This window comes from Oryx dammah, unplaced genomic scaffold (genome assembly GCF_014754425.2).
Source record: "Oryx dammah isolate SB20612 unplaced genomic scaffold, SCBI_Odam_1.1 HiC_scaffold_14, whole genome shotgun sequence".
In the NCBI taxonomy this organism is placed as follows: domain Eukaryota; kingdom Metazoa; phylum Chordata; class Mammalia; order Artiodactyla; family Bovidae; genus Oryx; species Oryx dammah.
Genome location: NW_024070198.1, coordinates 8,050,546 through 8,074,893, shown reverse-complemented (window position 1 = coordinate 8,074,893; position 24,348 = coordinate 8,050,546). Strand labels below are relative to the sequence as shown.

The following is a 24,348-nucleotide window of genomic DNA, read 5'->3' as shown; positions in this document are numbered from 1 at the left end:
AAGTAGAAAAAAAAAGAACTCATGAAGAAATAGGGATAAAATGCCAATAATTACATCACATCTTTAAACCACTGATAATAACAAATTGATTTAAACAGACTGATCTTCAGCCTAGGAGCTCAAATATCTCTTATGAATTATTGCAGAAAATGCAGTTTCAAAATTTACATTTGGAAAAAAGTATGTATACTTCATTGTAAATCATCTACTGAAAAGAAATAAAGGTATAGACAAGGATTGTTAAACATTGTTAAATTTTATAAACACAGGTATACTTAATAGTTAATAACCAAAATGTTCTCAAGTAAATAAAAAGCATGGATCCCCTGCTCATTAAGATCACAAGTCAATATGTGAGTTTGTTAACTCCATGTTTTAAAGCTCCCCTGGATCTCTAACTATATTTTTTTCTTCTTTTAAAATTTTTGGATAGTCTGTTATGTTTCTCCTGGGGAAAATATTTGAAAACTCATTTTTACTTAAGTAGAAATAACAACAGACCAAGTTAAATTTGTCTTTAAAGAGGCCTACTGTACCAACCTAGTGTTTGGCCGGAAACAAAGTTTAGAGCAGAGTTGATTTATTTTGGGGATTCTGACTAAATGACAAAACCTACCAGCTGATGCACTTAAATATGTGCAATTATATTCATTTTTAAAAACTGCATAATGGATCACTAGACGGTGTACCCCACTGAGGGAAAAAACTTTAAAAAAAATTTGTATTCACAGTTTCTGGCATAAGAGTACGTGCATAGTGAAAACAGACTGATCATACATTCTATGAATATTTTTGTGGGCTAATAACAATAGAGACTAATAACACTCAATAATAGTAAAGAGAATAAAGGAAGAGTGAAAAACTTTCCTTTTTAACAGGAATTTCTATTAATATTATTTTCCATTACAAATAATATCTTTATATGGGATTGTATGAGGATGGGGGGTGAAGAATAGTTGATGAATAACCAGAATGGTGAATTAAATGCAAGGGAGTTAGCGTTTGAGCAAATCTGTAAGACACAGAAGGAGGGGAAAAGGCAACATGCCTCTTACTGTGAAGCTTTATATAGGAAATCCTTTCTATTTTGAGGTGCAGGTAACTTGGTTCAAGAAAGAAAGAAACCAGCAAGTGCTCTAAGACCTTGCAAATGCCCTCCGGATTTTGACAGACCAAGCACATTCCTCTAAGGGCTATTTTTCATCTTTTCTGCTGCACTCTTTGGGCAAGTGGCTGCGAGCTCAGGGAATGAAAGGCGGAACTCAGGACCCAGCACCCAGGGGCAGTGGGAAGAAAGCAAGGGCCAGAATGGGGTCATAGAGACTCAGCTAGACAGACAGTGGGTCAAGGGTAATCCTGGAGGAGAAGACGATGCATTCTTATGTTCACCATGCTCCTACCCCAGTCAGAAAGAAGTGGTCAGGTCTTTTTTTAGTTTAAGCTATATCTGCACTGGAGACAATAAAGCCACACTGACAACATCAAGGAAACAAAAAGAGCCATAAAGATGGATTCACTGTATAATTTGTTGTCTAAACTGAGACATGTTTGAGAGTAAGGGGGACAATTGTTTATTTTAATTGTTGATAGTTAATATTTATAATGGGACAACAGATGTAAGCCTACACTGTCCTGGCAAACCAGGATGCACGGTCACTCCAGAGAGATGCTATTAAACAATGAGTGGCGTGGATGCTCGTTCGCCTCTAAGAAATTCCTGCTGGCAGCTTCCTTTCTTTCAAGAGCTATTTCTTGCTATTTCTCCTCCCCTTTAGGCAAAGTAACATGTGAAGAGAGAGTGGGGGCATCTTCTTTTCTTGATTTCTCCCTCAAAATGGGAGAGATGTCCACAAGAGAGAGGTAGATGTGCAAGTATTCTATGTTTTATTCCAGGCATTTTTGAATGAATGCAGCCTTCTGGTTTCATATTGTTTTTTACTTCAAGATTGGTTATGAACTTCTCTTCACTACTAGCTAACGTATAAGGTATTGTTTTATCTTTCCTACAAAACTGAGGGCAACTGGGCTTGTGTAAAGCCTGCTATCTCCCATAAATGAGTCTCTGTGTTCAAGGTATACATTGCCGTCCCTATTATACCTGTTCATTCTGCATTCTGTATAACATTGCAAGAAAAAGCTGGCTTTTAAAATGTTGGCATTTGCGGGGCAATAGAATATTCTATCCCCATTTTTTTATTGAGTAAAAAAAAATTTAATGTTTTACCCCATAAGTAAAGAGATAGGTATGGGGGGAGTCAGAAAAAAAATCTTATTTTCCTAGTAGTTTTACTAATTATAGCAGGAAATGTTTGGCTTTGTTCTAATGTTGGCAAATACAAATATATAGCCTGGTGAATACTTGACATGTTTTATGACTATGTTCTCATTTAACTGAGAGTATTTTCAAGATATTGCTAGAATGAAGTGAAATATCAACATCAGATTTGACAAATTAACAAAACCAGTAGACAGCTGTTGCTTGTCAGGTAGGAATGTCTATTGTCTTCTCTTTCAATAAGTATATTAAAATTCCTAAGTTGTGCTATTAATATTTTCTCTTAAAAGTGTTTATCACAAAGTTCACTTATGGTATCATATTTGAAACTTAGTTTGTCTTTAATAGATGTCTTTACAATATATAAAAAATGTATCTACAGAATATAAAAAGTAAGGATTCTCTACTTTTAACTGTAGCTTTGTTTTTACCTCCTGGAAACTTCTATATGAGTTCAAGGGTGAAGGGGATACGTGACTATGGATTTGTATTGTTCCCTTTTAGTTGTAAGTTACTTTTGGGAAATCTGGGATAGGGCTGGAGTTGTACAATAATAACAAACTTTATCAAACTTTGTAGCTTTGAATACAAGACAATTTACTGAAAAATCCAGCTTTCTTTATTGACCCTTATTCTGCCAAGGCACCCTGGAAAATCTCCCTATCCCCATGAATTCAAATTGTGACCCAGTTGCCCGAGAAAGAACTATAAAATAGTTATTTAAAAATGCAGTGAAAAAGAACATGTTAAAAATTAACATTGAGGTAATATTTCTGAAAAGCTAATCTATATGACTGGAAGAATATTTTGTTTGTTTTTTTTTTAAATTTAACCTTTAAGTCAGACTGAAAGTAATTTCCTGCATATCTGTTATCAATACATAGGTATAATTTAATTTCCATCCACCATTAAAAAGTTAAATATATGTGGTTTGGAAATATGTTCTCATTTGTTAGATATTTCTTGAAGTTGATATTTTCTTAACATGAGGTAGCTTCCTAGCAGCATTTTGGGTGCTGTCACCCGAATACGGTGTGGTTTGGCACGATACTAGGTTTGAGCAGGGTTGGCTGGGTATGGATAGTCATCTAGGAAAATTATATTTTGTGGCAGTTAAGGGCAGTTCTAGCTATATTAATGGGGTGGGAGAGAAATTCAACAATTTAAGAAAAGGAGTATTTTTACAGAGAAAAAAAATTGACATCTAATCTCACTGCTATTGCATTTCCTCCTAAGAACTATAGGACTGATTTTAATTCTCACTAAACTATTAATACCCAAATTTAGAAACCCAGTTCTAACTTACTAGATGTTTCTAGATTATTGGCTTGGGTATTTTGTTTTAATCACTTGGTAGGTTGATTTTAAAATTTTCTATGGAGATTTTTTTTCTACTAAGCAATAAATTAAGAAATAGGAAAATATCAATACACAAAGAATGATAGCTGTTAGATAAGTGCTAATTTCTGAAGTCCAAAAACATGAACATGTGAAAAGAAACTTTGGTTCTACATTTGCTTTTATATTTAAATCTCAAGTTTTAAAGTTTCAAATTCATCATAGTGGGACTTATTCTACATTATTTAATTTGGGCAAAAGAAATGAAAACATATGGTATGGTGAACACACTGAAACTTTCATGATTTATGTTCTAAATGGGATTCCCTAAATTTTACTAGAAAAAAGTTTTAGCAAAAAAATAAAACTATATCTACTCACTTGAATAAAACTAGTACTCAGGAAGTAAATGTCATGAATACTTGCTTTCCTTTGAGCAAGAATGAGCTGATATTCCAGTGGAAATTTTCTTTATACTTTGGTATTATTGTATATTTATGTTTCTGCTCTTAATCACCTTTAAAAAAGTGATTATGATTTAATTTGGAATAATAATTTTTTTCTCATAAAGAGATTCTTATATTAACAAATTATTCTTTTTGATTACATTTTAAACTACTCTGGATCAGACCTTCTATTGTACATATACTAGCCATGCAGAGTGAGTTTTTTTCTGTTTATTTTCAAAGATTTTAAAGAGCATTAAAACTTTTGTCCTTGGAATTTGAAATGCTTCTTTGGACTGAGTAGAAATTTGCCTGCCTTCACTGTAATTATTCTCCATGAGTATGAAAGCAGGTCCATGGGGGAGTATAAATTTAAACCTAAGAATTGCTTAAGGAAATATTTTTCACTTTCTTCTATTTAGAATTGGTTTGGCCCAAGAGTTAGTTTGAAGGCAGTATGAATTATAGTCACATCTATACGTCTCATGAGATGAATATATTTAAAAATAAGATCTGGCTATTTGTTTTCATTTATTAGACATTTTTTTTCATGCATCTTTCTACTTAATGAAAGGGAAACTTAAAACAAAAAAATTTTTTAAACAGCGGAAATACAAAGAATACAGCAGTTCCCAAATTTAGCTGCATACTTGAATCATCTAAGGATCTTAAAAAAAAACCAAAAAACTACTGATGTCAGGCTCCGATCCCAGGACATTCTGATGTAATTGGTATGAGGTGTGACCTTGGCTTTGGTGGGCTAAAAAGCTCTCCAGGTGTTTCTAATGTGTAGTCAAGTCTGGGAAACACTGTCCTTGGAAATAGGAAAAGTAAAACATAGAATTGAAAGCAGAAGGCCTTTCAGTGTTTCAGCTGTAGCCTTGAAGCCTTTGATACCTGATTGGAGTTAACAGAACTGAAGGGTTACAAGGACTCATAACTGTTATTGGAATTTACCTGATTTTGACTGGAATCTGGACTGATCATTTGGATCATAGAATTCCATTCAAGAGTTAACAAATTTTTCTACGCTTTGGTGTTTATGTTCGCCCTTTAGTATTGCAGAATTTTACAAAGGCCAAGGGATTTTTGAAATTGAAATTGAGTACTGAATGTCTTTCACCACTAATGAGACTGCAGTGGTTCATAAAAGGTATTCTGTGTTTGGACTTTGCTTATTTCTGTTTTGAACAAAAAGCCATCATTTACAAGCGCAAAAAGAAAGCAGCGCCTTCTACTCCCATCTCCATCCCAGTTTCTGTAGCACTCTCACCTCGGATGTTCTAGAGAAGAGGCCCCAAACTCTGGAGATTTTGATAAATAGCACCTTTGCTGAATATCTGAAGACCCAGCTTCTAATATTCAGTGATGGACATGAGGTTTTCCTGTGATAATTTTCAAGACCAAAGGGCTCAGATATGGTAAAGCGGTCTGATACTTACTGAAAGTAAAAGGAAGAAAAGGCAGTGGATTTCTCAGCAGATTTAGTACAGGTGGGTTAGAGAGTCCATGGCTGAACGTAAGATGATATAACTGTCTCTGAATGCTGCACGGTGGGCTAGGTGCTGCCAAAACATCAAAGAAATATGAGTAAATCTTCACTCCTCTCTTAGTTTGAAGTGACTTTTCAGCCAATTTGAAGAGGGAAAAGTATCATAAATGGTATTCTGTAGATTTGATTATGTTTTTACAACATTGGAGATGAGCAAAATGAGACTGAGTGGAAAATAAATCAATATGAACAAGTCAGGATGTTTAAAATGAGAAAAAGTCATTTCATGTTGGTATGACAATTATCTTCTGGGGATCCTTGGGATTGGTAGGAGTTCTAGGGAAAAAGAGGTGTGGGCTAATGAGTTAACAAACAATGGGCCTGGATTTGTTTTAACAATAGCTATAACAGATCACATCAATTACCAAGTCCCCAGGGGATGCAGGGGATGAGAAGATCCTGACTTACAACAAAATGACTGGATGGAATTTTCAGACTGACATGATGCTGATTCCCTTAAACCTTGGACAATCTCTCACAAGCTCCAGGCTATGAACATGCCCCGTGCAGTGGGCAATGGGCAATGGACTTGAAATTTCATCTCCTACCTTCCCTCTGTCTTTTGTGACTGTGTATTAAAGCTGTAAGCCAGGGGCTAAGACTGGAACTACTTGGCTCCCTTGGTGGTTACTGGTTGCCCAAGTCTGTTTAGCTCCTGAATTCTTGCTGGCTAAAAGGTCTCTCTCTACTTTGTCAAGGTTTATAAACATGCTCCCCAAACCCTCAGGAACCCTGAAAGAAAAACTTTTGGGGACAATAACTCTTTAGCTATCTGTTTAGATAAATGGCTCCTTAACATTGCATTTAGTTAGGAATAAAGTTCTCTTAGCATAATTTTACAATTAGTATAAGCTGTACAGTCTCAGAACAGGTATCACTTGAGACAAGTATTGTGATCGTTGGGAGGCTGAGTTAGAGGTTTCTATCTTCTGGACTGAGTTTGTCTGTTTTATTCTTAAGACAAAGATGTCTTCAGAAGGTTCCATATCCATCCCCTCGGGCAGTCACTGCAAAAGTGGGGTAGACCTCATACGCTGCATATGCTGCTAAGTCTTGTCCCAGGGTCACCGCTTGCTTGAGCTGGGCTGCAGACACAGACGCAGTTGGGCTGGGGAGAGCGTAGCCTGGAGGAGAAGGCAGAGAAAACTTCATGAAGGGGGTTTAGATTCGCTTCCTTTTGGCTTGTTGTCCTCTTTTTGAAAGATGACAATTTAGCATGGTTGCTTAAAGCCCCAAATTAATATGTACATTTTAAAAGGTGCCCTCTGAAGACATAATATCTGGACTCATGCATTAGGGAACAGGGTTTCTCAGAATAGGGTCAACCACCTATGTCAGAATCATTTCACTTTTAGAAAACTAGAAACATTGGAGGTAGATCCCAAGAAACAGACACTTCACAGGATGCTGAGTTGATAAAAGCTTGAGGTTCAGAACTTTTTCAGAGGGTCTCAAAACTTATAAAGGAGGGTTGGCAATTGATGGGTTGGCAAGGCATGGAGGGTGGGCTCTGTGGGTCCGGTACTGCTGCACCCCCACCTCACCTAAACAGAATATTAAAAACCATTGCTGTACTCAGGATTGTAAGGACTGCACAGACCAGTAGGATAAATATTTAACATTTTAGCACATTTCTATGTAGCAGCATAAAAGCAAATACCTAGTGTGGCCATATTTTGACCTAACTGGACAGGGCCAAAAATACCTAACCCCCCAATCAGTCTGTCTTTGGTGTATGTGGAGGCCTTGATGCTCATCCTGTCAGAGAACCAAGGGATTTGAGTAATAAGGACATAATCATGTACTTTCATATTACTGTTTTTCTAGCTGATCAATATTCCCTTTTGAAGAAAAGAGCATAATAGCTGTTATCTACAAGCAATATTTTCCTGTTAATGTTTTAGATCAAAACTTGGTTCTCTCTGAGATGATCCCCAAATTGTGAAAGATAACAAGAAAAAGGGAAAAGTGTGCTTAAGCAATGAATGGGGACCTGATTTTTTTATTTTTTAAAAAGCCCATTGGTTTCTGTGTTGTGGAAGTCTGCCCAACCCCAGACACATTGATTTCTTTCTGGTGGCTTCTCAGGAAGTGGTGGCAGGAAGCTGGCTGGACTAGTTTTTAAAAAATTGAATCCACTGCTTGGCTCGTGCCCTTGGGGCATTAGTGCTGACTAATGCACGAGTGGAGTTTGGTACATTTTCCACGGATATAAGAAATGTGTTAAGAATTACTTCCATAACTTTGGAAACAGTATTTCAAAAGTAAGTAAGTAAAATATGTGTGTGTGTGTGCGCGCGCGCGCCCATGGGGCATAGATTTTATCTTTAGGGATTTTGAATTTTCTTTTTCAATTTGGCTAATTTCTAAAGTGCAAGAGTATTTGTGTTCCAAACAGAGTCTTCCTGTGGAGGCTGTTATTTGCATGACTTCATAGTGAGTTATAAAAGATCATCTCAAATTCTTCAGCTTTCCCAAGATGATTCTCCTGCTCTAAATAATTTTTTATTTCTTGTAGGGGCAAATAAAAGTGAGGATAAGATAAAACATGTTTGAGTAAAAAGCAAATCCTTTCCAGTGTGAAAGCAAACTTTAAAATTCTTCTGGCAGTGGCTCATTTATTTTTACAGTACATGAATTAGATGTCTTTGGGGTATAGCTCGCTGTAAGGCAGGGGTTTAACTTGCTGCGGGAACTGAGAAGCCTGACACAAGTCCCCAGAAGATGGATGAGTCAACACCCTGCTGTATGGAGAGCGAGCACAAAGCTTATGGCCCCAGCACAACCCAAGAGGGAACTGGACCTTGGCAGGGGCTGCTCTTGGCCTGGTAACCTTGAAGGCGTGCATCACACATCTTCTCCACATTCTACAGAACAAAGCTGGAATTGAGATCATGCTTGTGTGTGGAGCGTGATTAGTTTTAGCTTCACTTACCAGAATGGAAGACATATTGGCAAGTTTTGAGAAATAAAAGGAAATGAGAGCAGGCTCTCATTTGTTCTGGATGTGAGGAATATAGCAGTTCTCATACCCACATGCGACCAGTATATAAGTTGATCAGTTGATAGGAATGTCCTGTTTCTAAGTCTAGTCTGATTTGGGTTTATGGGAAGTATGCCAACAGTGACAAGTCAGAATGATAGATTTCTCTGCAAGATACAAACTTTTATTATTAAGAGGGTAGTTGCTCAGACTTACTGCTGAAGGAAAATTTCCAAAAGACATTTCTTGTCTGGTCCTCTTTAGAGGATTCATTTTAATTATTAGCATTTGTTGTGGGTACATAATAAATGGGGAAAAGTCTTTTAAATGTGACCCTGAAGGCATGTTGATCTACAGATAGGCTTTGCTTTAAGTGATCACCATACGCCCCAGACCTAAATTATACAACAGATAAAATGAGCCCGATTATCCCCTTATTGAAAGGGTCTCTCTCTTTTCTCTCCCTCTCACATACAGAATTTACTTCAAATAATTTTTAAAAATCTGCTCTACACGTTTCTTTCAGAAAGCAAAGTAATAAGTAGGATTGAGTAGAACTGAAGATTAGAACTGGGGAGGGAGTCCAAGGATTGCTTCAAAGCTGATTGACCTTGGCCAATGGCTTAATCTCTCTGGTACTTGGTTTGTTCACCTATACAATGGGCATGATGGTAGAGTTTGTCTCTTGTGGTATCACGAGCATTGCTGAGATAGGTGAGTGCCTGGCACATAGTTAGAGTTCAAATAAATATCAGCTATTCATAGGCAGTTCTAAACTCTCTTATTACAAGTAAAAACCAAAACAAAACCAGAGGCAGAGTGACTGCTTCATTCTCTATCACACAGATGCTTACAGCTGAGCTAAGACTAGGTGCCCCCACTCCTGCCGCCCAGCTCTATTCTCTCGCCTATACATTAATGGGTCACTAATCAGATTTAGAGTAGATGTTGTTCACAGACAACTCTGTGAGTCCATGGTACCCAAGAGGGTTTCTCAAACACTCTCTGTAGAGTGTCATTTCTGGTGCTATTTTTTCCAAACCTGGAAACGCAGTAGCAGAGGCGGCGGCAGCAGCGGCGGTCTGGGCGTCGGCTCCATCAGTGGGGATGCCCAGGGCCTGCAGGGTGTACTCGGCCGCGTATGTCTTTGCTTCATCCACATAGGCACTTAACTTTGGAGGTGTGAAAGGATGGCTGGAAAGCAGAGTCAGTCAGGGTGCACATTTTATTAATAAATGTGTGCTTCTGAGACATGCAAAGCTAAGGCGCTGTATGCTTTTTAAGATGATCGGATAATGGAATTTTGTGTGGGTACTTATCTTTTTGCTTTTAAACCTTTTAAATATCTATGCATGTTGGAATATTTGTGAACTTATTTAGAACATGGGTGGGATGACACTCCTGGAACGTACTTGCAACTCATTATAAACCTTTTCTAATATATATGTGAAACATGATAGTTCCTAAAATGTGTAGAAATACAGGCTCAAGGTAAAATTCTGAAGGTAATAACGTCTAACAGAGATGATGTCTTTCGTCCAAGATTTAAATGGCAGAGGATGGTGTTATTAGGTATAAAATGGTAATTTCATATAGTCCAACCCAAATACTACACAGATAAAAACATGGGCTATAGTTTTCATTTCTATTACACTTCATATCTGCAGTTTTCCATTGGTTGATGAGAGTACCCAGTCTTCATTGTCTCTGAAATTTAGGGGCTTTGAGATGCTAGTCTCATAGCTGGCACAAATATCCCAAATACACATCTCAACGTATGCTTTGAGTAAAATGGGTCGGTAGTAAGCTTGAATATTTCTCTTCTTGAGATAGTGACAAACATACACTACATTTACAAGAGACTCTTATTCTAAAATCTAAATGATGAGAAGGTACGCACATGGCAGGATTCTGGCTGGCCAGGGCAGGAATGGTTATTTTGTATAAGAAGAGTTGTCTTTGATCTTGTCCGATGGCAGAGTGAAGTTGATACACCGGTTGTCCCCAGTTATTTTTCTGACAAATTTCTTCCAATATCTATAAGAGCGGGGGAAAAAAAAAAGTGACTTTTCTTTCAAATGTCACATTTGCATTATTTCTCCAGCTTTTAGGTTTTTAAATTGAATCTTCAGAGTTTAAGCAAATATAAGAAGATATAAAATGCCACATGGTTTAATGACTCATAAAATTTAAGATGAACTCAATTTGAACTCCATTTAAAATGTTACGTCTATTAATTCATAAAAATCATTTTCACATCATTTATTCTAATATGCTTTTAGTTTAGTCCATTAGCTCTAACTTTTTACCAATACTTTACTTTTACGATTTGTTTGATATATTCTTTTTTTTAAATTGATATTCCAGCACTGTGTAGCTGGATTTACTCATCATTACTGTGAATCCTTCTGTTTATAGTGGGTTAGAGAAAATAACCTAAGGATTCGTTCCTAGTTCATGGCATTTGTCATAGGGTTTTAACTTTACATTTTCACAAAAGAAGAGTTAAAAGGTTTGATGGATATTTCTTGATGGACATGAATAGATGGGTGTTGATAGTTGCCATGTTTTTGTTTGGCAAAACACCACTTCTGGCTATTTTTACAGTGATCTGATTTTTAGAAGCTGCCTTCTGTCGTTACTCCAAACCAAATCTTTCCTAACGGCACATATTTTCTTCATCCTGAAACCATTTTTTGTTGGCCCACAAGCCTTGATGCTCCCACTGGGCAGCAGATTCAGTAAACTGTGCAACATAAGGCATAAATCTGAAAAAATAACTCCCAGTGTAGAACTGTTCCCTAGACTGAGTCCATGGATCTTATCTCATTCGCTCAAACACTCGTCCAGCAGCAGTGGCACAGTTTCTTGTTTGTTAAACTTGTAGGTTGTTTCTATTTCCTCTACCAACTTTTGCTTTTTAGTACTCTTAGCTTTGCAGCACCTTTTTTCATCTACAAAGTGTTCTCTAAGGTTCCAGGGCCATAGTCAGTTACTTGAGCTAGTAGATATCTTGCCTGCTTGTTTATGCCTGTTGTGCAGACACGTGTAAAGGATTTTAACTCTAACTCCTGACTTGTGGGGCAGCCCTAGTACCTCTGCTCTTCTTGTTGGAAGTTCATAACCCCTCCAAGAATTTGTCAAGGCTCCATCTAGGCTGGTTGGTGGTGGCATGACCCTTAATTTCTAAGCCATAGTTGCAGAAATTCAGAGAGATTAATTTTTAAAACTTTCATTAGTTCATAGAGATGGTTACTGATGGTACTATAAAGCATGACCAATTTCTCACCTGGCTTAATATAAAAGCAGAGGTCATTACACACTCTATGGTAGCTCCTAGAACTATTACGTAGAATTTATGACAATGATGGGGCTTCCCGAGTAGTGCGAGTGGTAAAGAACCCGCCTGCCAAGCAGAAGACATATGAGACATGGGTTCAGTTTCCGGGTCAGGAAGATTCCCCGGAGGGCATGGCAACACATTCTAGTATTCTTGCCTGGAGAATCCCATGAACAGTGGAGCCAAGAGGACGTCACAAAAAGTTGGACATGACTGAAGTGACTTAGCATGCAGCAGGCATGTAACAATGATTCTTTTTTTTTTTCCTTAAAATGTTTCTAGATACCCCAGTACTTTAATTAGATTGCTTATTTTAGGTTTTAACCCAAGATATATTGGATGACTAGCTTTTGTGTTTTCTGAACAAAGCTCCATCATTGTACTTAACTAGATTTTATTGTAGTTATTTATGTGTCAGGATCCTCTCACTGGATTGCCATATGAGTTTTGATGGCAAGAATTATGTTATATTTGCTTTTCCATCTTTAGCTCCTAGCATAATACTTGGTGCATAATGCTGGCCCCCCAAATGGTTTTAAACAGACACATTAATACTGTTTACTACTCTAATTGGCATCCTTAAAAAAATAAATTACCTGGGGAGGGTTGCAGAAACTATAGATGAGCTCCTTTATATGTATAAGAAAGCTATTAATCCTACCCAAAAATAATCAACCAAAAAAAAAAAAAAAGAAAGAAACCATTCAACATGAGCTTTTAGAAAATCAAGTTTTCTACTCAGTTGTAATCATAGGGCTACTTCCATAAATTTGGGGCTTATACCTTTGGGGTGGGAGTCAGAAAGTTTCCTTTAGGATGTGTAAACTGTCAACTCGATATTGATTATTCAGCCAAAGTATCTTTGCAGAGTCCAACATATAATGCACATCCAGAGGGAACAGTCTGAGGGTTAACACAGATCCTGTTTTGTTTTATTTTTGACCCTGTGATTCAGTTTCCATACTGGAACAACTTTTATAGCTTTAAATTTTCCAATAATAAAAATCATACCCTCATGCAGGAATATGGAAACTTAGAACTGTGAAATGAAAGCAAAAAAATTTACCATAAAGCCACTGCCTAGATATAATTAATCGCTGTAGAAGACTTGATTTGATATGACTGATGGTGTATCGTAGTGAATATGAGTAATGATACACCGCAGAGTGCACGGTGTTTTCACTTTAACAGTGTTTCCAAGAAAAGATGTTCTAATGAATCTATTCATTCCCTGTTGTGAGTGCTCTTCATTTGCTAACCAACCTTGCTTTATTTTGTTTTCTTTTAAAGTACTGGTTGATAATTCTTAGTAGTACTCAGGATTTTTGCGTTTCAGTGGATGATTATTTAAGATGTCAAATTTTATAATTAAGAAAAACAAGAAAGAAAGAGTCTGAAGTAGACCAATGGTAATCAGTGCCCACTGTTGTCTCACAATATGTTATGTTGATTGGTCAGTTTATCTATGTAATAAAACAAAAGAAAACAAAGCAAGACTACAGCCCCAAGTAGGGATCAAGTCAAATCCAGTGATGAATGGTGAATGATGGTCTTTGACCCAACTTACACAAACATCCAAGCTGCCTCTGGAATAACATTACATACCTGGGGAGCAAGTTTAATTCCTTGGGGCTTTAAAGTGACAGGATTCATTGGGGTGAGCTCCATCCCAGGTAAAAGGTCATAGAGTTTGTCTTCTCTCTTGTCTCCTTTGACCTGGTATCCCCGGCCCAGGCCTGTGTAAGCCAAATAGCCACGGCCGCCCAGTCCTCTCACTCCCGCAGCCCCTACAGGTACATTCATGTAAATTTCTAGGAATGTAAGAAGGCATTAAACTGAATCAAACCACCAGAAAATCACCCTGAATCTTACTGTAATGGAAAAGTTAGCCCAAGTCACATTGATTATTGCCCTGAAGATGGATAGAAAACTCCAGGATTCTAATGTAATGAAACTCAACATAATACAGCATTTACCATAGGCATCCTTTTTTTTTTTTAAACTGTACATAAAAGAAAGCAATACTATCAAAGCTATGGATACGTACACATGCCACTTTAAAACTTGGGTATAGAGAAAATTTTTGCAATTTCTCTCTTCAGTTAATTTGCGTTGACATTTTTTTGTAGACTAATAAATGTTGGGAGGTATATATTTTCACATTTTACAGTGTAATATGACCACATGTATTAAATTAAGTCTTGCCTTTTTGTCTTTGACCAGTAAATTAGAAATGAATTCTAGTTTCCCTAATGTTAACATTCCTGATGACCTGTTGGAAAACCAATGTTTAGAAAATGTGTTTTAAAATATACCATTTTCTTATATTCTATTAATGTGAGGCTTAAATTTCCGTTGAGTTTCATTAATAGATTACTTTTGATTTTTTGTTTTGCCACATTGCTACTTTGATTTCCTATTAGTGCTATAAAGAGATAAAAAGTTGATTACCCTTCATCCATGAATATCATTCATTGATTTCTTTCTTGTTATAAGACAGGTATTTTTCCCCTTGGAGTACAGTTTGTTTTTTTCCTACATTACAACTGGTTGACAACTTATACTTAATGTAGGGATTGTTTAATGATGTGATTTTAGATGATAAATGTACAATGGTTTAATGACATAATTTGTCATCAAACATATAAATAGATAGTCCTGAATGGATTTCCTTCAGGAAAAGATTTCTAAAGGCTTCTTTTATATTGCAACTTTGGGTGAAGTGATTGTATTATGAGTATGGAACTTTCAAGGCAGTTGAAGCTAGAACTCCTAGGATGGCCAATTCAGTTCTCCTGAAAAATAGCAAAACACAGTAAGATAATTGTTTCCACAGTAATCTGGATATGCCCCTTGCTTCTAGTCAAACACAAGAATAGATTTAAGTATACAGTTTGCCATTGAATTGTCCAGACTGTTGTCATATTTGGAAGACAGAATTGAGATTCTGTTGGCATTGATTCCTAGCAGAACCATTCTGAAGGATCCCATTAGGCAAGATCAAGACAGTTTCTTGAAAAAGTGCTTTCCTTATCTTTGACATCTTTTGAAATAACTGAGGTCAGAGAACTGCTTGAACATTTGGAATTCTAATAGGATTCAGTAGGAAAGATTTGTTTGGCAATGAGATTGAGAGTTGTTTATTTATTTATTTTTTCTATTTGGACTTTTACTATTTAGTTCCCCGTATCCTGGAGTAACAAGTTCATTTCCCTAGTAATGTGGCTTTTTGGAAGGCATTGTACATATTTCTCAGAGGAGGTCAGATGAGAGCATCTCATGTATCTGTTAGAATATATTTATGATAATTTGTGATTTATATATGGACATGATGGCACTGAGTCACCATCCAATACACATGTCTTGACATTTGAGGTAATTGGTTTCCACTGAACCATACTGCTCCCATTTGAAAGTTTTGTAATGAGTCACATATGTTTGTAATATGGTAGTACAATGATAAGGAAGAAACTAGTAATTGTGGATTTGAATTTTAGTGTGTGTATATTTTATGGGCCTATGCAGAGATCAAATGCATACCTTAAATTCATTTACACTGTATTCTGACCAAGTTTTTCAATAACCAGTTGTAATGTGAAAAAAGATTCCTATGAAAGGACAAATATTAATGTACTATTTGATTTTCAATAAGCAATTTTCCAGGTCTTTTCTCCCAGTAGACTCATCCAATTAGACATAACTTAGACACAAGTCTATTGCAATACACATAATTTGAAATTGCAGAGCTTCATCTAAGACAAGAGCTGATTAATGTTACCTCTAACAGAAGGGGCCCGGATAATGGCCCTGTTGCCAAGATGTCCTTTGGTGGCTGGGAAATGAAGGCTGGGAATCGCTGTGTAGGCCTGGGGGGCATAGAAGACAGGTGCTCCAAGGTAGGTGGTGGTGGGGTCATAAACGTGGCCCAAAGAGTAGGTGTACTCTCCCTGCAACATGGCGCCCCTTCCGCCTGTTCCTCGGGTGTACCGAACATAACTGTCCTTGTCCACTGGTTTGGCTAGGGTCACTTCAATGGGGGACCCGTCCAGCACCTGTTGTAGACAGTAAGGAAAAAGCATGTGAGAAGATATGAGGACAACCAGGTGTGGCTGAGTCCTAGTAACACGCCTCCTTCTAAGGGTTAGTCTATTTGCTGCTGTGTTTACTATTTCATTTATCTGTTTGAATGGAAAATGTTGCCTGTCATGTCACTAAACAAAGGCCGTTGCAACCATCAAGCCATCACGTTACAGCTGCCCCCAGTGGTAACCTCAAAGGATAGGAAAGATGGAAAAGAATAGCACACTGGCTCTAGATAGCTGAGGTGCGTATCAAAGGAATGATTTCAAAGAGCCCACCCTTGCATCTTCCCATATACCGGAAAGTGCTAAATTCCTTAACTTGAGACATCAGGTTTTCTTTACCAGTTATCTTTTGTTGTTCTAACTACCTGATCTTTGTTGCAAAACTCCTATATATCTGGCTCCTCTCTTACCTCTTCAGAGTAGTCCTTTATAACTACTGAGAGGCTGCAAGTCCTCAGAATATCCTCAAAATGAAACAGTTCTCAACTTTTAGGTTGTGTACTTTTTCCAGTCAACATATGCATCATCTTTTCTTAGGTTCTTGTTTTGTGTGCCAGTTGGGTTTTCCCTGAATGGTTTGTTGGTAAATTGCATATAGTCTGTCAACAGGCCAATAATTAGCCACTGCCTATTGACATATTAGTTATAAATCTATTAACTCAATACAGTCACTGAGACAGAATTATATAATATTTTTATGGGATGTATTTTAACATACATACTTATATAATTACATAATTCTAAGAAATTTTAGGTTAATTATGGGTAGAATATAATCTCCAGTACCTAGCACAGTGCAACGAAGATGAAAGGAGATCAATAAAAGATCTTATCAATTGTCCACACTTTGTTATGGGCAGCCTGCTGCTGCTGCTGCTAAGTCACTTCAGTCGTGTCCGACTCTGTGTGACCCCATAGACGGCAGCCCACCAGGCTCCCCCATCCCTGGGCTTCTCCAGGCAAGAACACTGGAGTGGGTTGCCATTTCCTTCTCCAATGCATGAAAGTGAAAAGTGAAAATGAAGTCGCCCAGTCGTATCCAACTCTTAGTGACCCCATGGACTGCAGCCCCCCAGGCTCCTCCATCCATGGGATTTTCCAGGCAAGAGTACTGGAGTGGGGGGCCATTGTCTAGTCAGGCCTTTCCAGTTGCCAGCCAGCTAAGTGTCTTACTCTTTGGAGCTACATAATAGCTGAGTTTTTACTGGAAAAGAAGAGAGGCTTAAAAGTAGGACCCTACTTAAGGAAGTGAAATCATTGAGGGTTCTGCATTTGTCTTCTAGAGATACTTCCTTAAGAAGCAAACTTTTGATCTGCTAAACAAACAGGAATAGCAGGTCAGTACTAATGTTTCTCAAGTCAGGTGCTACTTAAAACTTGTCTTCAAAAAATTTTGAAGTGGTTCTTTTCTGATACACGTTTTTTTACATTTTGCAAACAGATCTGGATATTGAAAATAATGGCCATGTGTAGATCTACAAGTGTGATTTGCTTTTTTATGTGTTGTTTGCATACATAAGAGACAAAGATGGCTCTCCACAATTACTTGATACATTGATATATTTACTATCAAAGAGACAAGGTGTTTTGAGGAGGCATTTGTAGCTTCTCTCAAATAAGAATATTATTTTTTTAATAAAGAAAAGAAATATTAAGTGTTCTTGCAAATATTCCCTTTCACAGCAGCTGATGGTTTCATGGGTGATTCAGTGGTTCCTGGATCACTGATGTCTGCTGGGCAAAATTCATACTTTATGATCATCCTGATCGTTTGGGAGCAGCCTCTTGTTCCTAGTTACATGTATATACCCTACTTTTCAGTATCAGGAATCAGTATCAAATATCTTAGGTCGAACACACACACACAGAGAATTCAGCTCATATTCTACCGTATTATATTGATGTTGATATAATTAGAAGAAACAGACTTAGAGTATTAAAGAAATACCTTGGATGTAATTCTTTGTCTTTGTTCCTATCTTATGAAAGATAAGATACCTAAATAGGTCTGTACTTATAGGCACTTCTATATCAAGAGATGTTTTTAGCGAAATGATTCCTTACTGAAAAGTTAGATTTCTTACTGAAATATACCTCTGCTCCTTTACAGTGTTCTAAACATCACTGACTCGATGGACACGAGTCTGAGTGAACTCCGGGAGTTGGTGATGGACAGGGAGGCCTGGTCTGCTGCAATTCATGGGGTCGCAAAGAGTCGGACACGACTGAGCGACTGAACTGAACTGAACTGATACCAACTATTGTATTTTACTTATTTTGTTTAGGTATTTCAAAGTCTAGAACAATATCATATTAACCTGTATAGCCCCAAGCCCAGCAAGATTTCTTTCTCATTGTAGACATTCACAGGTATTTGTAGAATAAGTGAATAATCATGTGCAAAGCTCAGTTCATCACCTTTCTGTCCAAATAGGTTCCCCACCTGACTTCCCTAACATCATTATCCTGGTTCTCTATACTGAAAACCTAAAATGACTCATCCTTCTTTCCCACTGCTCTATCCAATCAGTTCCTGGATCCTTTGAATTCACCCTGCGTAGTTCTGTGTAGAGCTTTCTCCTTCATTCCATTCTCACCCTCATTCAAGCCCTTATTTCTTCCCACTTGAGTGACTTTAATAGTTATTTAACTAGTTCCAATTACATCTCTCTCCCTATTCTATGAAACTTCAATTCTTAATAGGTTGATTTCCCTAAATTGTTAATGGGATCATTACTTCACTGCACAAAAAACTTCAAAGCCTCACCTTGTCTAATAGATTAAGTATCCATATGGATATTTATATTTAAAAACTTTCATAGTTCTAGGCAAACTTACTTTTGCTTTTCCCATATTACATTACAGTTAAGTATTATTATAATATTTAATATATGTATTTAATAATAACATTGAATATGTATTTAACTATATAATACATGTATACATTGTTATAAAAATATCTAGCCATGGGTTTCCCTGATAGCTCAGTCGGTAAAGAATCTGCCTGCAGAACAGGAGACTCAGGTTCGATTCCTGGGTCAAGAAGATCCCCTAGAGAAGGAAATGTCAACCCACTCCAGTATTCTTGCCTGGAAAGTACTATGGACAGAGGAGCCTGGCGGGCTACAGTCCATGGGGTAGTGAGAGTCGGACACAACTTAGTGTCTAAACCACCATAAATATGCCAGCTGCAAAAACTGGAAACAGTTTGGATACTTTTTCACTGTGATGATTCCAATGCAATTATTTAGCATTTAATTTATGATGGTTGGTCCTTTCTTTGCAAGTATCCTCAGAAATGTTTTCAAAGTGAGAAACTGTCACATTTTTTCAAAGAAATATTATTATGACACTAAATGTAATTATCAATGAAGAAGATTCCTAGATATATTTAAATATGCATTAATATTTTGCTTTCAAGTTTTCTTTTTGTGTTCTGGAGTCAGTAGTCTGCAGCCCCCACAGCAGGATTCACACACTCTGTAGACCAGGAATAGCTCATAAGCCCAGGCCCCGCTATGTCTGAAGGCCTTGTGTGGAGACCCTCTATTTGCCCTGTAGATCCACTCCACATTGGCTGCCAGCCTCCAAGCTCCCACAGGGAGTTCTGCACGGCTCCCCTTCAGGGCTCCTGGGCCTTCCAGATTATGATTGAATTTAGTCAATGGGGAGGCCTGGCCAGAGGTTGGCAGGAGAGAGAGCAGCAAGTGTGAGCTATTTCTTCTCTTGGCTCCCTCTCTATGAGGTGACCTTGGCCTGAATATGTCCATTGGCCAAAGTGCATTACTTTTCGCAACAAGATCTGCTCTTTACAGTCCTCTCTCCTTTAGGTTTCCTGTCTCTTCTCTCGTCCTTTGTCTCCTTGGCTCCAGGAGTGCATGAGCCCCAGGCTCCTGCACAGTCCCTTTTAGTTCTCCTGCCCCGGGCTCATATCTTTATAGTTAGTCCCTTTGCCAACTGTCTCCTATTAGGATTGAGCAGGGCAAGGCCTGGCAGGTGAAACAGTCCTATGCTCATTCGATTCATAGCAAGGCAATCCATCTTTACTGTTCTCCAATTATACTTGGCTCTTTACAAATTCTATGCCTCTGTCTGAAATCACTTCACCTTTGCTCTGATGCTGGGAGGGATTGGGGGCAGGAGGAGAAGGGGACGACAGAAGATGAGATGGCTGGATGGCATCACTGACTCGATGGACGTGAGTCTGAGTGAACTCCGGGAGTTGGTGATGGACAGGGAGGCCTGGCGTGCTGCGATTCATGGTGTCGCAGAGTCGGACACGACTGAGCGACTGAACTGAACTGAACTTACCATGTTTTGTGTTTTTTTCCTTTTGGAATTCTTCCCAAGTGCATGGCTTCTCTTAAATATTGTCTTTTCACATCTGTGAAGATTTTCTGATTCTTAATAACCCACTCCTCTTTGAACATTGTCACCACTTATCCATTTTTTTTTCTTTTAACAAAATTTATCTGACTGGACTTTGCAAAGGTATGTGAGTACTTGTCTTAATCCTCAGTTGACTTTTAGCCCTTTGATAAGCATCTTTGGTTTGATCCTTTAAGTATTCCAAACAATACTTAGCATGATAAATGGTTTACAGAAGATTTTCAATATTATGGGATTAATAAGTAAATATTATACTGATTTCTATATATAAATCATAAGTTAGAATATAATATTACTAGTTGTTTTCCCCAGAGCTTACTCTTGGCAATGTGAAGAAATTCCAAGCTTTCCAGACTTGGAATATCAAACTATAAGTGCAGAATGATAACCTTGACATCTTGTCAGATCATCAGTCTCCAAAATACTGTACTACAAAGGTTATAATTTCTTTGAAATAATGAGAGAAAACTGGAATTGGGAAAATCACCTTGGAATACTCCATTCCAACTCTCTATTTCTAAAAAAATTGAGGACCAGTGACTTGTCCAAATCAGCCAAAATTAGAGATAGAATTGGATGTATAAGCCACATCTCTGTTGAATTTTCCATCACCCTTTTGTTCTCTTAGATGGATTAAGGCAGCCATGTCAGAGATGGAGGAAGCCTGAGTGGGATGGACTTGTAGGTCTGTTCTCCTGAATAGAACCTCCCCAGCAAGCTTTGGTGGAATCTGTGCATAGTTTTTCTTTGTCCTACATTACCTTCCCATTTAAAGCTTTCATACTCTCCACTGCATCTTCTCGGTTAGTGAAGTGCACAAAAGCATAGTCTCGGATTTTCTTCACCCTTTCCACAGCACCTGGAAGCAGAGTGAAAGTAGCTCCATAGCAAGCCTGAGATAGCTGAACATGATAGACTGAAACATTTAGCTTGCAAGAATCTTTTTTAATTGTTTATTTTTGGAGATTCAGTATTTAAAGAGCCCATTGAGAATATTTCCTGTGTTCAGGTTTAAAATTCTGCACACTCAACAAAAGATTTTGTTTGTAATTCTTTAATAACACTTATGTTCTGCCTTATTATTTATATATTATTGATGAATTTGTTTTTCCACTTCCTAGATTATTGTCTTTGAGGATAGAAGGGTATCTTTCTCAGTATATTATATAAAGGATAGTAATTTATACATGGTAAAATATTGAGTTGAACTCAATTATTGGTCATCTTATATATTTAGGTAATTATGGCTCTTTCTTAGAAAGACATCTTGACTCCTTTGATTGGTACAATAAAATTTTAGAGGTAGAAGAGACTTAGCAATAATTTAATTTTTAATTCATTTAACCTTTATTTGTTTTCAACTTAAAGATTCTGAATCTAAATCTCTGACAAAGTAAGTGAAATTAATGAACTCACATAGCTAAGAACTAGAACTCAGATCTCTCATCTGTTTATCTCATTTGATCAAAACAAACAAACAAAAATTCTGAAAGTACATCTGAGAACCAAGATAGTTTCTTACCATGCTGGTTTAAAATATCAAAGGTTGGAAACAAAGTACATAACCACTAATCCTACTAGAGGAATCTCTTTAATAGAAGTATTCACACATGTGCAAAAGGATCATGTGTAAGAATATTAATAACACTAGTCAGTTGAAATAGCAAAATAAAACAACTTAATGTCCATTTTCATGAGAGTGATTAAATCTGGTACATTTGTATTAAATAATACTAAGAAGTCTTTAAAGAGAACAAATAGGCTCTTCATGTATACTTACATGGAAACCTTCAGAACCTGTTGTTAAATCTAAAAAGTTACAATATAGTAAGTGTAATATTATAGCATTTATATTTATAAAATCCCAACCCACATATATATTGCACATAAATATGAATATACACACAGAAAGAGAACTGAAACGATCAAGATTGAATTGTTAATAGGGGTTAGTTCAGGAGAAGATCTTGATGCAGGGCAAGATTGAAGGCAAAAGGAGAAGAGGGCAGCAGAGAATGAAATGGTTGGAAAGCATCACCAACTCAATGGACATGAACTTGGACAAACTCCAGGAGACGGTGAGGGACTGAAAGGCCTGGAGTGCTGCAGTCCACGGGATTGCAAAGAATCAGACACAACTTAGTGACTGAACAACAGCAGGAATGGGGAAAAAAGTTGGGGAGAATAAAGGGGACTTTTGTATTTTAATTTGCATTCTTTGGTGTTTTTACAAATATTTGCAATATTAATATATATTCTTTGTGTAATAAAAAAATAACAAATCAACCCCACCTATTACTGTGTAGAGGGATTGCTGTACATGTTGATATGTAAAAATAAAGTTCTACCAAGATGGTTGAACTTTAGATTTTACATTTTATTATTAAAATGTCCTTGCTTACTCAATTTTAAAAATAGAACTTTTGCCTAAAGATAGAAACTTGATTAATATTTAGTTTGCCATGCAAATTATCCCTTTTCAGTTAGTTACCTGGGTATATTTTGAGCACTCAGGTTTTCTTCCATCCTTAGTTTCCAGGGACAACCGAGGATGGGACCCTATGCCAGGGAGGATCAGAAAAGGATATGTCTTTTCCTTTTTCCTCTCACTGTCAAAGTTCAGTTATCTACCCTCTTAGATTCAAGGTCATAAAGACAATTTGAGTTTCTACTCTGCTATATGTTTCAATGGCTATAAACCATCTTCCTTTGGGATAATGATAGGGTGCTAATGTGAAAATAATTTAAAAATATTGTGATGCTTCTTTTTCCCCTCAGTATTTGATTCTTTACTTCTTATGATAGTGGTTGTACAGAACGAAGTTATATGGCTAAGTTGAGAAAATAAAGGTATATGAGACCATGAACCATGCAGACATGTAATTAACTGCATTGCAAATGTGCTCTCTTTATTCCTTCAGCATCAGGATGGAGTGATTATTGTGATGTAACCTCATGCTTTTCTTGGGTATTAACAGGTGAAAGATGGGCCAGTGAGGACCTCTACCTTCCCAGTCTTTGCCCCATTCACTCTGCAGTGCCATCCTCCAGCTAGTCTGTTAGCTCCCAGAGGCATCTTGGTATTGTCCTTATCTAGTTCCTGCATAGTATTTTGTGCACAGGGGCTATTCAATGAATATTCCTGGAATGAGCAAATATTTTAGTCAATTTATATTCTGTTTTCATTCACATTAGTTAGGTGGCATTTCAGAGGATAATAGATTTTGGTGTACTCAAATTCTACTTGCAGATATTGAAATCAGCTTGGGTTTTTTGAACAATAATGTTTAGCCACACATGCTTTGAGAAATCACGGTATGTGAAAATGTAACCTCATTAAAAATGCAGACAGATTAGAAAGTGAGAGTTTTTTAAATCATAAAAGCTGGTTTTCTCTACAGTGGTGTTTACCATGTGGCTTATTTTAATATGTTTCTTCTTGTTTATTGATCAATCATTTTGCAGAGGGTGAGGCAATAAAATATCAATGGTCCTCCATAAGACTCTAATACAGGGAATCGGAAAACAATGACTCTGTTCATTATCAACTTGTCAGCAGCAGTTGAATTACCGGAAGACAAACACATCTGCAATCCCAAGGGGAGACTGTCAGAAGGTCATGTTTCCCAAAGTATGGTCCTTAGACCAGCAGCATCAGCTTCCTCAGAACTTAATGGAAATGCACGTGCCTGGGACCCATCCCAGACCTATTGTTGTTCAGTCACTCAGTCGTGTCCTGCTCTTTGCAAGCCCATGGACTGCAGGCTCCCCTGGCCTTCACTGTCTCCTGGAGTTTGCTCAGGTTCATATCCACTAAGTCAGTGATGCTACTGAAGATGAAATTCAGGTGGGCAGGGCCAGTAATCTTTTAACAAGCCCTTCAGGTGATTCTGAAGGTAAACTGTTTTAAGAAAATCAGATTTTATAAAATTATTATAAC

General features: G+C 37.3%; 1 protein-coding gene across 2 annotated transcripts in view; it reads right to left on the bottom strand.

The window, feature by feature from the left end:
• Window positions 1-1,931: 1,931 nt before the first annotated feature.
• A1CF (APOBEC1 complementation factor) overlaps window positions 1,932-24,348 on the bottom strand; it is a 56,886-nt gene continuing 34,469 nt past the window's right edge. The window contains exons 6-11 of one of the 2 annotated variants that reach the window (XM_040254681.1): window positions 21,170-21,267; window positions 15,713-15,986; window positions 13,540-13,745; window positions 10,495-10,631; window positions 9,637-9,788; window positions 1,932-6,735 (exon numbers count right to left, since the gene is read on the bottom strand). In XM_040254681.1, the coding sequence (XP_040110615.1) occupies window positions 6,584-6,735; window positions 9,637-9,788; window positions 10,495-10,631; window positions 13,540-13,745; window positions 15,713-15,986; window positions 21,170-21,267 (1,019 nt within the window). In that variant the 3' untranslated portion in view covers window positions 1,932-6,583. The remainder of the gene's footprint in view (window positions 6,736-9,636; window positions 9,789-10,494; window positions 10,632-13,539; window positions 13,746-15,712; window positions 15,987-21,169; window positions 21,268-24,348) is intronic. The other variant, XM_040254680.1, reaches the window with a different exon arrangement.